The sequence below is a fragment of the Elephas maximus genome, chromosome 3 (assembly GCF_024166365.1).
Source record: "Elephas maximus indicus isolate mEleMax1 chromosome 3, mEleMax1 primary haplotype, whole genome shotgun sequence".
In the NCBI taxonomy this organism is placed as follows: Eukaryota; Metazoa; Chordata; class Mammalia; order Proboscidea; family Elephantidae; genus Elephas; species Elephas maximus.
In genome coordinates this window covers 75,107,664-75,122,066 of record NC_064821.1, presented here as the reverse complement: position 1 = coordinate 75,122,066, position 14,403 = coordinate 75,107,664, and the positions used below count along the sequence as shown (strand labels likewise).

General features: G+C 43.5%; 1 protein-coding gene across 1 annotated transcript in view; it reads left to right on the top strand.

Moving 5' to 3' along the window:
- The window catches only part of CSMD2 (CUB and Sushi multiple domains 2), a 786,100-nt gene that overhangs the window by 73,830 nt on the left and 697,867 nt on the right, over positions 1 to 14,403 (top strand). The window contains exon 2 of the mRNA XM_049878694.1: positions 10,712 to 10,928. Within this exon, the coding sequence (XP_049734651.1) occupies positions 10,712 to 10,928 (217 nt within the window). The remainder of the gene's footprint in view (positions 1 to 10,711; positions 10,929 to 14,403) is intronic.

The following is a 14,403-nucleotide window of genomic DNA, read 5'->3' as shown; positions in this document are numbered from 1 at the left end:
AGTCCAGAAAACAAAATAATAAGTGTCGGAGAGGTTGTGGAGAGATTGGAACACTTATACAGTGCTGGTGGGAATGTAAAATGGTGCAGCCACTTTGGAAATCAATTTGGTGCCTCCTTAAAAAGCTAGAAATAGAACTACCATATGATCCAGCAATCCCACTCCTTGGAATATGTCATAGAGAATTAAGAGCCTTTACACAAACAGATATATGCACACCTGTGCTCACTGCACCACTGTGTACAACAGCAAAAAGATGGAAGCAACCAAGGTGCCCATCAATGGATGAATGGATAAATAAATTATGGTATATTCCCACAATGGAATATTTTGTATCAATAAAGAACAAAGATGAATCCGTGAAACATTTCATAACATGGAGGAACCTGGAAGGCATTATGCTGAGTGAAATTAGTCAGTTGCAAAAGGACAAATATTGTATGAGACCACTATTAAAAGAACTCAAGAAGAGTTTAAACAGATAAGAAAATATACTTTGATGGTTATGAGAGTAGGAAGGGAGGGAGGGAGAGGGGTATTCACTAATGAGATAGTAGACAAGAACTGTTTTAGGTGAAGGGAAAGACAGCACACAATACAGGAGAGGTCAGCGTAACTGGACTACACCAAAAGCAGTTTCCTGAATAAACTGAACACTTCAAAGGCCAGCGTTTCAGGGGCGGGGATTTGGGAACCATGGTTTCAGAGGATATCTAGGTCAATTGGCATAATAGAATCTATTATGAAAACATTCTGCATCCAACTTTGGTGAGTGGCATTTAGGGTCTTAAACGCTAGCAAGTGGCCATCTAAGATGCATTAATTGGTCTCAACCCACCTGGAGCAAAGGAGAATGAAGAACACCAAAGACACAAGGTAATTATGAGCCCAAGTGACAGAAAGGGCCACATTAATCATAGACTACATCAGCCTGAGACCAGAAGAACTAGATGGTGCCCAGCTACAACCATTGACTGCCCCGACAGGGAACACAACAGGGAATCCCTGATGGAACAGGAGAGCAGTGGGATGTAGACCTAAAATTCTCATAAAAAGACCAGACTTAATGGTCTGACTGAGACTAGGAGGACCCCAGAGGTCATGGTCCCCTGACCTTCTGTTAGCCCAAGACTGGAATCGTTTCCAAAGTCAGCTTTTCAGACAGGGATTGGACTGGAGTGTAAGATAGAAAATGATACTTGATGAATAGGTTTATTAACTTTGTTTCTTGTTATGTTGAAATTTACCCTTATTTTCCTAGGTTTGAACCAGTCTATTATTACATGGTATTGCCTTGCCTTCCTCTCCATTACGAAATTCTATACCTACACTGTTTATTGCCTTTTTTATTGTTCTGGTTAACCTCCTTGGTTCCCTGTTGTAAATCTTCTGATTTTGAATAATCCTTGATAGTTCATTTCCTAGGTTGGTATCTGGCTGGTGGGATGCTGTGTCTTAGATTCAGGCTGTTGTCTGATGTTGTTGATTGTCGCACTGAAGGACTCCCTTTAATAATTATTGTAAGTTTTGTTTGTTTTTATAATATTCTCTTAATTCCTGTTTATCTTAAAATACCCTAATTTCACCATCATATTTGAACAAGAGTTTTGGAGGGTACATCATTCCCAGTTGGCAGTTTTTTTCTTTCAAGGTTTTAGATGTGTTGTCCCATTGCCTTCTTACCTGCATGGTTTCTGCTGAATAATGAGAGCTTAGTGTTCTTCCCCTCTGTATGTGACTTTTCATTTTCCTCGAGCTGCTCTCAGGATTCTTTCTTTGTCTTTCATTTTAGTGAGTGTAATTATGATTTAAAAACCCAGCACCCAGTGCCGTCGAGTCGATTCTGACTCAGCCTTGGTGATTTCTTCTGGGCTTCATCTTATATGGGTTTCGTTGAGATCCTTGGACAGTCAGCTTTTCATCTTTCACGATATTAGGGAAGTTTTCTGTCAGCGATTCTTCAATGATACTCTCTGTGTTTTCCGTTTTCTCCCCATGTTCTGAAACTCCGATCACTCTCAAATTTTTGCTTTTGATTATATCCCACATCATTCTCAGGGTTTCTTCATTTTTCTTTTTTCTGAGTTTTCCTCAAACAAAGTGGTATTCAAGTATTTGTTTTCATTTTCACTGATCCTGTCTTCCATTGTTTCAGACCTTCTCCTCAGCCCTTCTCTGACACTGTCCATTTTTGAAATCTTGTTGTTTATCTTTTGGATTTCTAATTGTTGTTTTTATATGATTTCTAGTTGTGACTTTATTTTCACATTTTGTCCCTGTATTATTTTCCTGAATTCTTCCATTTTTTTGTCTGTATTTTCCATTAATATGTCTGCCTTTTCCATGAATTTGTTTATTTTTTCCTCATTTCTGTCTGCATTTTGCTTGAACTCTTGGACAGCTCTGAATATTAGAGATTTGAATTCCCTATCAGGTAGTATGAGTGCTTTTTCTTCTACTGGAAAGTCATCTGCTGTTTTATTCTGAGCACCTACTGGAACCATCCTTTCCTCTTTTTTTAAATATGTTTTGATATTGTCTGCTGTCTTTGGGACATTTTGTAGTTATTTTCGTCATGTATTGATTGTAGATTTGTTTGTTTCATCCTGCTTTTTTATTTTATTTGGTTATGTCTGAGCAGGCGAGTTGTGCATTCTTGGTTGTTTGCTCGTCTTTGGGCATGATATTTTTTACCTCCTTGTCCAATGGGCAGGGCCAGTCACTCAGCTGTGGTGCAGCAGGGCAGGTCCAGTTGAAGGGGAGAGGCTGGGATGGATTGTTTGTAGCATGTAGTGGGCCAACAAGGCGGGCTGAGGGTCAATGCAGGGTAGGTTCTGGTAGGCCGTGCCTGTGCAGCTCGTGGGTGCGATGTTCAGTATACGGTGTAGATAGGCAGGAAGGAGGTGAGAGGTGATGTGTATAACTAAGTTGGATATGGGAAAGAGAGAGAGGAGAGAGAAGCCAAAAAAGAAGAGAGAGGAGCCAAAAAAAGGGAAAAAGTGGTGTTTGAGCCTGCTGTTGGAGTGGTGAGACGAGAATCTGACATATGGAGAAATACCAAAAGGAAAAAAGAGAAAAGTAAATAAATCAAAAGTTAAAAAAATGCCCCCCAGGGATCCCATCGACGACCAAGTAAGTGGCTTCCAGTGTAGAAGTGGCACAGCCATGTAGAAGGGGAGGAGGAGGCACACAGTGCCTGGTATTCAGGAGACAAGGAAAGAAGGAAAGCAGTGAGAGAGAAGAGAAACTGAGAAGAAGAACAAAAAGGAAAAAAAAAAAACTAGAAAAGAAAAATAAATTAAGAAACAGAAAGATATAAAGAAAAAATGTCCCCAGGGATCCCAACAGCGACCAGGGAAGTGGCTCCCAGGCCTTGGGGCACAGCCTATCTAGAAGGGGTGGAGATGTTACACAGCATTGGGTATTCAGGAGGCAGGAAAAGAAGAAAAGTAGAGGGAGATGAGAAACCGAGAAATGAAGAAAAACAGAAAGGAAAAAAGAAATAAAATTAAAAAACAAAAAGAAAGAAAGAAATGCCCCCAGGGATCCTACCAGCAACCAGGGAAGTGGCTCCCAGGCCTCGGGGCACAGCCTATTTAGAAGGGGTGGAGATGGTACACAGTGTCAGGTATTCAGGAGACAGGAAAAGAACGAAAGTGGAGAGAGATGAGAAACTGAGAAATGATGAGAAACTGAGAAATGAAGAAAAACAAAAATGAAAAAGAAAAATAATAATAAAAAGAAAGGCCTCCAGGCATCCCACCGGCGTGGCTGTGGAGACAGGAGAAGTGGCACCCAAGTTGCACAGTACAGCCTGGCTAGAAGGGGTGGAGATGGCACACAACACCAGGTATTCAGGGGATAGGAAAAAAAGGTAAGTAGAGAGAGATGAGACCAAGAAATGAAGAAAAACAAAAAGGAAAAAGAAAGAGAAACAAACAAAAAAGGGCCCAGGGATCTCACCAGTGTGGCTGCAGACCGAGGAAGCAGTTCCCCAGCCTATTGGTGCTTCACAGCCTGTCAAGAAGCAGCAAAGTTGGCACATGGAGCCAGCTGTTTGAAAGAAAGGAAGGAATCAGGTGAGAGGCAGGGAAGAAACCCAAAGAAGCCAAAAAAAGCAACTCCAGCAACATACAAATGGCACTGAAGGAGCCAGCCGGTGTGGGTGGGGCAAATCCAAGCAGCACAGAGTCGGCACCCCTTGGCCAAGTGACCGCAGCCTGCTGGGAAGCAGTGAAGGCCGAGTAGGGGGAAGCAGAGCGGGGGTGGGAAAGCGTGTGCTGATGGTTACTGGGTGCTCTGTCTCCTGCTGGGAGCTCTGTGAAGCTGCTTTCCTGTACTCCCTGTCTGCCGATCTCTGACAGGAGTCCAAGATGGCGTATCCGTGCTGCGTTAGCTGATAAGGGACTTCTGCTGTATCTCTTCTCGCTCTCTGTTCTCTGTCAGTTTCTTATTCCATTTGGTGCTTGGTTGAGTTCTTTATCTCTTCATCTGATGCTTAGGGTTCCAGGATTGACATTTGTTCCCATTTTACTTAGTTTTTCCGATCTTTGCTGTGGAGGGATGGCGTGGTGCTTCTGTGTTTAGCGCCATGTTGGCTCTGCCTTCTGATCCTATTTTTAAAAGCAAAATAATAAAAATTCCCCCTGAATGTGTCCATATGAATATATGAGAGAGAAGAAGGTGGGGAGGGATACACACCTGGCCGTTAACTCTGGTAACTGGGATGAGTGGAAGGGAGGGAGACTGAAGGTAAATTTTTCTTTATACATCTTTGCATTGCATACATGCATGCCTATCCATATTACAAGTTCGCTTTGCCATTTGTGATTGAATATTGAGAAAGAATTTACTGTGTAAGGAGCACACAAAATTATACATACAGTATTATATCGACGATGTGAGTATGCATGAAAAAATCTAGAAAAAATAGATGTGATATTAACAGCAGTTGCCTCTGGGAGGCGAGATTATAATCAACTTCTTTTTTATTCTTACCTGCATTTTCCAAATTTTTGACAATAAGAAAAAAGTGTAATGTTTAAAATATAATGGCCTCCACCTGCTTACAACCAATCTTGCCTTTACCTATTACAATCTGGCCTCTGTTCACCTCGCCACCCTCCTTCCTGCTTTTGCTGAAATCCATATATCCTTTCAGCAAATATTTATTGAGATCTAGGCCCTCGGATGCAGCAGAGAACAGAATGAAGCTTCCATTGTCATCATTCTTACTTCCAGAGGGACCGTTTAGATATCAAAGCAAGCGACCTTGCCAAAGACCCTCATCCTAGCCTATGTGGTGTTCAGTACATTGAGTCACCTTCTCCCGTGTGGAACTGCCCTCTGTTCTCCTACTATTCTGCCTATCCCCCTAGTCCCGCTCTTGTCACCTTTTTGTGGTGCTATCTTGTCCCCTTCCATGTAGAGTGTTCCCAGGGGCTCTGTTCTCAAACCCCTTCATTTCTGTCTCTACAGCAGGAGATACCATTCATACCCAGAGTCTGAATTGGAATCTCCAGCTCTGGGCAAGTCTGAGCAGAGGCAGCAGCCTGGGATGCTGGGGCTGGGGTGGATGTTGGTATCTGGTTGTTCAGGACATGAATGGGGGGCGCCCTTAAGATGTGGCCCCTGTGGCAGTTGAGTACTCCTTTTCTGTACTTCAGAACGCACTCCTTTAGCATGGTACTTTCCACATGGATTTATTTAGTTTGTGATTTGAGTCCAATGGGCTAGCACAGGGTCTAACCTAGAGGGGGACTGAATGAAGGAATGAATAAATAACATGATTCAAAGAAGTCGCCAGGCAGATTTTAGGGGAATGAGCCGAGTAGATGTGGTACCTGTGCCAATTAGGGGAACAAGTTCAGAAAAGTGTATCAGGGCCGACTTTGAAAGCTATAGACAGAGAAACGTTATTTCATTATTATTGAATATTTTTTCTGTTTGGGGATCACTTAAGTCTTTTGTGAATTATTCATTGTTCAAGACCTTGTCCAGTTTGTCAATTATAGTGCTTTTTTCCCCCTGTCGATTAGTAGTGTTTCTATATTAAAGATACCTTTTTATCCAACATTTTTGTATGGCTTTTGATTTTGTTTATATTTCTGACATACATATACTTTTATCTAAAACTATTAATCTTGTAGTATGTTCCACAGCTTTTATGTTTAGAAATCTCAGATAGCTTTTTACCTATATTTTCTTCTAATTTTTTTATTGCTTGATTTCTACATATTCTTTAATATTAAATGCTTTTTCTTGGTCTGGGATTTATTTTAGTATATTGTGTGAGTTGGGGAGATGATTCTTTTCTCAAAGATTCTTTTCTCAAAGATTCTTGACCCTGCAACAATTTTTCTTTTCCCCTTGACTTTTTTTAATGTCACCTTAATATATTTTGATTGTTGTGTGTGTTAAAGGGAGCCTGGGTGGTACAAGCAGTTTGCAATCAGCTGCTAATTCACAGTTTGATGGTCTGACTCACCCAGTGGCTCCTTGGGAAAGGCCTGGTAGATGGCTTTCATAAAGATTACAGCCAAGAACACCCTATGAACAGTTATTCTCGGTAACACATGGGGTCTCCATGAGTCAGGTGCTGACTTCACAGCAGCTAACAACAATAACAACATGTATTAAAGCTATTCTTGGAATACCCTCTTTCGTGTTCTACCTGTCCACCCTTATGCCACCTCCACACTATTTTCCTAAGTGTTGTTTGGTGATGTTGTTTGTGTAGTATCTTGTAAGATGAGACTACTAAATTAACTACTTATTTCAAAAATGCACTGGTCATAATTATCGGTCTATTCTTCCAGTTGAACTTAGGTCTCATTTTACCAAATTTAATACAGAGGCCACTGGGCTTTGGATCAAAGTTGCATTAAAAACTTAATTAACTTGGGGAAGAAGCGACATCCTTTTAGTAGTTAATCTTTCCATTCATGATTAAGCTATGTTTCTGCAATTTTTGAAAATTTTTTGTCCCTATGTAAATATTACCTTTATGTGATGCCTGCACATTTCTTATTAAATTTAGTTCTATGTATTTGGTAGTCATCATAAACAAGAGCTTTTTCTTTATATTTTTATTTGTTGCTGGTATATAGGAACGTTACTGATTTTTAAATTTTATTTTACATCTGGCTACTTTACTGAAATTTCTTATTAGTTCTAATAGCTTTATAATTGATTCTCCCGGTTTTCCTAAGTATATTAATATGTCATCTGCAAACCGTATTTTTGCTTCCTCTTTTCTGCTTTCTTTTGCTTATGTCAAATGGTTTAGCTTCCTCCAATAAAGCCTTAAGTCCCAGTGGCGATCATGGCATCTCTGTCTTCTTCATGATCATAATCAGGTGTTTCAGTATAATGTTGGCTATTGTTCTAAAGTGGGTGCTTTATTATGGTAAAGAAAGATTCATTTTTGTAGTCCAAATGTTTATTATAATCAGGGTTACATGTCTAATTTTATTAAATGCCCTTTTAGAATTTATTCAGAAGACCTTAATTTTTTTCCTTTAATGGGATACTTTGTGTTGAGAGATTTCTTAATATTATTAGAGATTAACTGTCTTTTGTCAGTTAAATGGGCTTTAAAAAAATTAGTGTTGAATCATTTTATCAGCATAGTGCTTAAGAAAGTGGATCAGACTGCTTATGTTTGAATCCCTCCTCTGTGTAACAGCGTGGCTTTGACCCAGTTCCTTAATTTCTCTTTGCCTTAGTTCTTCATCTGTAAAATGGAGATGACATTAATAGTCTCCACCGTATAGGGCTGTTGTAAGGATTAAACAAGTCAACATATGTAAAGCTCTTAAAAGAGTGTCTAGCCAAACATTCAGTAAACACAAAGGACATGTTGAGTTATTGAGAACCTACCATGTGTCTGGTACTGAGTTCAGGGCATGGATTCAAAGATGGGCAAACTCACATATGGTCTCTGCTCTTAAGGAGGTACAGCCTGGTGAGAAGACAGATACTCATAACTTACACAGAAATGTGGAAATTTGTTTCTGTGATAAGCACTATGAAGGAGGAGTTATGATGTCATGAAAACATATAATAGGGGATTTGACCTAGCCGAGGAGGGACGCTTGATTGAGATCTGAAAGATGAGTATGCCAAGGGAGGAGAGAGCTTACTAGGTAGAGAGAACAGCATATGCAAAGGTCCTGTGGCAGTGGAATAAGAGCGTATGGCAGATAAAAAAGACTGAGAAGGGTAGGGTTTGGCTGGAGAGCTGGTGGACTTGAGGCTGAGGGATTACTAAGAGCCAGACAATGTAGAGACCCTCATAGACCTTAAATAGTTTTTCCTATTGAAGAGCAATAAGGAGTCATTGAAGGTTTAGGACAGATGTGGGGGGAGGGGTGCAGTGGTGGTGGTGAGATGACCTGATCAGGTTTCTGTTTTAAGAAAAATCTCCCCTTGGCTGCCGTGTGACGGCTGGGTTTGACAGGGCCATAGTGAGTGTGATTGACCCATTAGGAGGCTATTATGGTTTCCAGGGAAGAGATTGGTAAGTGGTGGGAGATAGAGAAAGAGACAAGGGTGATGATTGGCCATAGGGTTTTGAGGGAGAGGACGGTGTCAGGGACAGCTTCTAGGTGGGCCTTCTTTAGCTGAAGCAATGGAGGTGCCATTCCATTCACTGAGAGAGGAGCAAAGGAAGAGGATGGACTGGTTGGGGGCACATCACAAGCCTGAGGTCTATTGGGAACACAGGTCTGGAGCTCAGAGGGAGGTCTGAATATGAAGTTGAGAGTCATGAGGGCAAAAGTGGGGAGGTTAACTAGACTAGGGGAGAGAGGAAGAAAAGCCCCAACACTGAGCCTGAAAAGACCAAGAAAGCAGCCAGAGAGGACAAAGGAAAGAAAAGTGTGGTGATGTGGGAGGAAGTTTAGGACCTTGCTGCTCAAAGTGTGGCCCCAACCAGCAGACCAGCAGCTCACATCACCAGGAAGTGAGTTAGAAATGCAGGCTCTCCAGCCCCACCCAGATGCCATCAGTCAGAGTCTGCATTTTAGCCAGCCTCTGGGTAATATGCACACGTAGTGAGGGCTGAGGGGTTCTGTCCCTGGAGGAGCATTTCCAGGAGGAGAGCGTGAGCAGCAGTGTTAGAGGCAGCTGAGAGGTTGGCTCAAATGAGGATCGATAGATGAGCATGCCAAATATCCACAAGACCCATTGGTGACCTTAGCAGACCTGTTTGGGTGGAGTGATAGAACCAGAAGGCATAACAGGTGGAGTTGGAGAGTGGGAAGAAAGGAAATGGGAGCCAGAAAGTATAGACAGATTGTGTTTTCTAGAAATTTGGTGTGAAGGGAAGGAGAGAGATAAGGCTGTAGATGGAGTGAAATGAGGAATGAGTGGGGAATTCTTTGCTTAGTGATAGAGCATTGAGCACATTTAAAAGGCAATGGGATAGATTCACTAGAGAGGAAAGACGGGACATACATAAGACAAAAGCAGGGTAGTATAAGGTGCTTGAAGAGTAAGAAAGAATGGAACCCCAAGGGCACGTAGTAGTTACCTGTGACTACCATAACAAATTACCACTAACTGGGTGGCTTAAAACAACAGAAATGTATTGTCTCACAGTTCTGGAGGATAGAAGTTCAAAATCAAGGTGTCTGCAGGGACATGTTCTCTCTGAAGGCCGTAGGGGAAGATCCTTCCTTGCCTTCCTTCTGGTGGCTTATAGAGAGCATCTACTCCAATCTCTGCCCTGTCTTCACATGGCCATCTTCCCTCTGTGTGCCTCTCAGTGTCTCTTCTCTTTTAGTAAGGACACCGGTCATGTTAAATTAGGGCCCACCCTACTCCAGTAAGGAGCTCTGATGGTGCAGTGGTTAAGTGCTTGGCTGCTATCTGAAAGGTCAGCGGTTTGAACCCACTAGCTGATCCATGGGAGAAAGATGTGGCAGTCTGCTTCTGTAAAGATTTTCAGCCTTGGAAACCCTATGGAGCAGTTCTCCTCTGTCCTGTAGGATCTATAGGGTTGCTATGAGTCAGGATCAATTTAGCGGCAATGGGTTTGGTTTTGGTTTTTCTACTCCAGTGTGACCTCTTATTAACTTAACACCTTGCACACAAGGTCACATTCATAGGTGCTGGGGTTTAGGACTCCAACATAACTTTTTGGGGACACAATTCAACCCATGGGCCCAGAAGAGGGCACGTGGAAGGATTAAGTTTAGACAGAGGAGGGGAGGTTCCTCTATAGGGGGAAAGAGGATAGTGTGGTACAGAGTAGAAGGGTTTGGAATGGGGAAGACGAGAGAATCCCTGTTAGGAGGCTTGTATTTTCTATGGCAAATGGGAGGAGAGGACATTAGCTGAGAGTAGGGCCTGGAGAGTCGGGAGGCTGTGGACAATGAAACGGTCATTCTGGCATTTAGCGTTTTAAGAGGAAGTCTGAGTTGACCCTGATTTTCAAACTCTTGGAGCCTTACTATCCCATCTCACAGAATTGTTCTCAGATTTGAATAAAAAATACGCCCATTTTATCAGCTGGACAGTGTCTGGCACACAGTGAGCTCACAGTCAATGTTAGTCATCACCTTTCCTCCTCTGTGCTAAGCATAGGGCTGATCCCTTGGAAGCTCTTGAAAGAATGAGTTAACAATTCTTTAACACATTTCTCTCATCTCCCTGGAAGTTGCTGGGAATCCTGCCCGCACTGAACTACTCCCTTTCTCTCTCCCAGGCCAGAACTGCACGTTCCAACTGCAGGGTCCCAACGGGACAGTCGAGAGCCCAGGGTTCCCGTATGGCTACCCCAATTACGCCAACTGCACATGGACCATCACTGCAGAGGACCAGCACAGAATCCAGCTGGTGTTCCAGTCCTTTGCCCTGGAAGAGGACTTTGATGTCCTGTCGGTGTTTGATGGCCCGCCCCAGCCGGAGAACCTGCGAACAAGGTAACACCCTGCCCAACCTCCCCATAGCAAACAGCCGAGCCCCAAGCCCAGCTTTCAGAGAGGCAGAATTTGCTCAGCTGAAAGGTTTGCAGTCACTAACAAAGGCCTCTTATATTTAGGAAGTCCCTCTCAACTCCTCTGATTTCTTAACATTTTCTGTTTTTTTTTTCCTGCTTAGAAGTATCTTATAAGAGGGATTGATGTATAGGACATTTGGGAAGACTAGATGGAAAATGTAAAAGGATTGTAGGTAAATTCACGTCTTTCTGTTGAAACTGATTTTGCATGGAGACTTATGTCTGTGTGTATAACTATTGTGTTTGTGTATATTGCACACAGGGAAATATTTATTTTCTCCCCTTGGACTCAGCAGACATGTGGGTGATATCAGAGAGCGATGGGCAGTGAATATGTGTCGTGTCTTGTATTGAAAGCCATCCATAGTTTATTGGCGTTGGCCTTGAATTTGTGTGGCCTTGGCTGTGGAAGAGGGCAGGCCAGGGCCCCACTGCAGAAAGGGTACACTTTTCTGGGGCAATGGCAAGGCCTCACTGTCATAGCTCTCCAGGTTGTGTTGACTAGGCCTGCTGTGCCCATCAAAAAGCCTTGTCTCTGTCCTACCAGCCAGGCGTCAGGGCTTCCCAGGAAGCCAAAGGGTTAATGACTTGCCAGGCAAGCCCTGGGGAGCCCGAAGTGCTAATTGCCTCTAATGACTTGGTGCACTAATGAATGAATGGTTCCCTGCCAAGTGCTTAACCTCAAAGCTTTGTTTAAGACTGACTATCTGAGCCTTTGGCTTCTTAGCTCCTGGAGCAGGGTCACAAACAGCATTTACAGGACAGCTTCCAGCCTATTATCTCCCTTCCCAGCCTTCTCAGGGCGTTGCAGAGGTTAGGCCAGAGGCCTGCAGGGGGCATGTCTGGGGCCCCACTGACAAAGAGCTCCTCCTGGGCAGGACTGGGCTTATCCACCTTCCCTTGACATTCAGCAAGGTTTAGCACACAGTAGGTCCTCAGTAAGAGATTGATGAATGGACTGGAGTCCTCTTCATTCATTCCTTCAGCCAATATTTCATTAGCCCCTATTATGTCCCAGACACTGGCCTAGGTGCTGGGGATACAGCAGTGGACCAAACAAGGTCACTGACTCTCATGGAAGTTGCCTGCAAGTGAGGGAAACTGACATGGAAATATTTAAAAAAAAATTTTTTTTTCATAACATGGCAGGTGCTATGCGGAACAAGCAGGCAGGGTGAGAGAGTGATGGCAGGGATCCGAGTATTTATAGCGTGGTCAGGGAGGCCTTTCTAAGGAGGAGATATTTGAACAGAGACCTGAATCATGGAGGGGGGAACTGTGTGGGAGAACTTTCTAGGCCAAGGGTACAGCAAATATAAAGGCCTTTGAAAGGGTGCTCCTGGCATCGTGGGGCCCAGTCCTGCCGTGCACATCGCTCCTTGGCTAAGCCAGCCATGTTGAAGGAGAGGGCCTGTGATTTTGGTACCATCACTCTAGGCTATCCCACACCTTAAGATGTAATTTTGATGATCCACTAGTGTGAATGGGGACACCCTGGTGGCATAGTGGTTAAGAGCTATGGCAGTTCGAATCCACCAGGTGCTCCTTGGAAACTATGGGGCAGTTCTCTCTGTCCTATAGGGTTGCTATGAGTTGAATCGACTCAATGGCAACGGGTTTGGTTTTTTTTTTTTTTAGTGTGAATGGACTCAAACATACCAACAATCATGAAGATGGCCCAGAACTGGGCAACATTTTGGTCTGTTATACATAAAGTCACCATCAGTTGGAGCCGACTCGACAGCAACTAACAACAGCAACGAAAGTTTGAATTCATCTCACAAGTAGACAGGGGTATGCAGGAGGCCAGCAGTTAGAGCAGAGCCAGTGGGCGGGAGTGCTGGAAGGAGAGGCTGTGGTAGGTCACGAAGGGCCTTATAGGCCATGTAAAGACTTTGCTTTTGTCCTGAGTGAAATAGGGTTTTTTGCCCTTGGAGGGTTCTGAAGCAGAGGAGGAATCTGCTCTGGCTCACCTTTGAGGGGATGTGGGGAGAATGCAGTGACAGAGGTGAGGATGGAAGCCGCCCATTTGGCGTGTGTTGTAATATAGCCCAGGGGAAAGATGAAGGAAGCTTGCGCTCTGATGGAAGTCAGGAAGGTGGTGGGAAATGGTCAGGTCTGGGCTGTATTCCAGACCCAGAGCTGACAAGATTTGCTGTTAGATTGGATGTGTCGCAGGGAAAGAGTACCCAATGAGCAAGGTAAGCATGAGCTTACTTGTGCTTACTCACTAATCTGAAGTGCACAATTTCACATGGGTTTCACCACATCAAAGATACAGTGAACTCCATGTGAAATTGTGAACTACAGATTAGTAAGTAAGCACAAGTAAGCCTGTGCATACCTTGCTTACTGGTTAATCCATCCCTGGATGTGGGATATAGGAGAAAAAGGGGCCAGGATGATTTTAGAATCTTTGGCCTGAATAAGTGGTAGAAAGAAGTAGGTGTTTCCTGAGACAGAGATGGCTGCAGGAGGAGCATATATTGGGAAAGCTGAAGGTTGGAAGTTAAGACTTCAGTTTGGCCCTATAAAATTTGAGATACCTATTAGATATCCCTGGGTGGTGCAAATGGTTAAGTGCTTGACTTCTAGCCAAAAGGTTGGTGGTTCACACCCACCGGAAGGTACCTCAGAAGACAGGCCTGGCAATCTGCTTCTGAAAGGTCGCAGCCTTGAAAACCCTATGAGCAGTTCTACTATGCACACATGAGGTCACCATGAGTTGGAATTGACTTTGTAACAACTAACAACAACAACAATTAGATATCCAGGTGGAGCCATTGAATATGCTCTTGAATGTGTGACTTTAGAGTTCAAAGAACTTAGGGCTAGAGATGAAGTCAGGAGACTGGGAATGGTGGTGTCTAAAACCATGAGACTGGAGAAGGTGGTAAGGGAGAGATCCTCTCCATCGAATTTTGAGCTAAAGCAGCGTCTGTGTGTAAACTTTTGTTGAATGGTGAGTAAGTGATATAAGACTGAAAGTCCACTAGGTCAGTGGGGTACTTGGTAGAGGTGTGTGGACAGCTGGAGGCAAGCTCTCTAACTCCACTGACTCAAGGAGACTGGAAGACAAGTTCCTTTGTCTGGCTCTGGCTGGCCCTTTTGCTGTCCTCCAGGATTATTTCCGCTTTTCTTGCTCCTAAGGCAGGGTCCAAACATATGTGGTCAGGCCAGTTTTCTGACATTTGGTTTTTCTGACTCTGAGTGGGGGGTGAGGATGTCTTAGTTTCTTAGGGCTACCATAACATAATATCACAGAGTGGGTGGCCTTAAAGAGCTGAATTTATTGTCTCACAGTAAGAGTCCAAGGAAGGCTAGACATCTAAATCAGGGCACTGGCTGTATGGTAGAGCTCTTTGTTGGTAGCTGCAGGTGTTCCTTGTTCGTTGGCA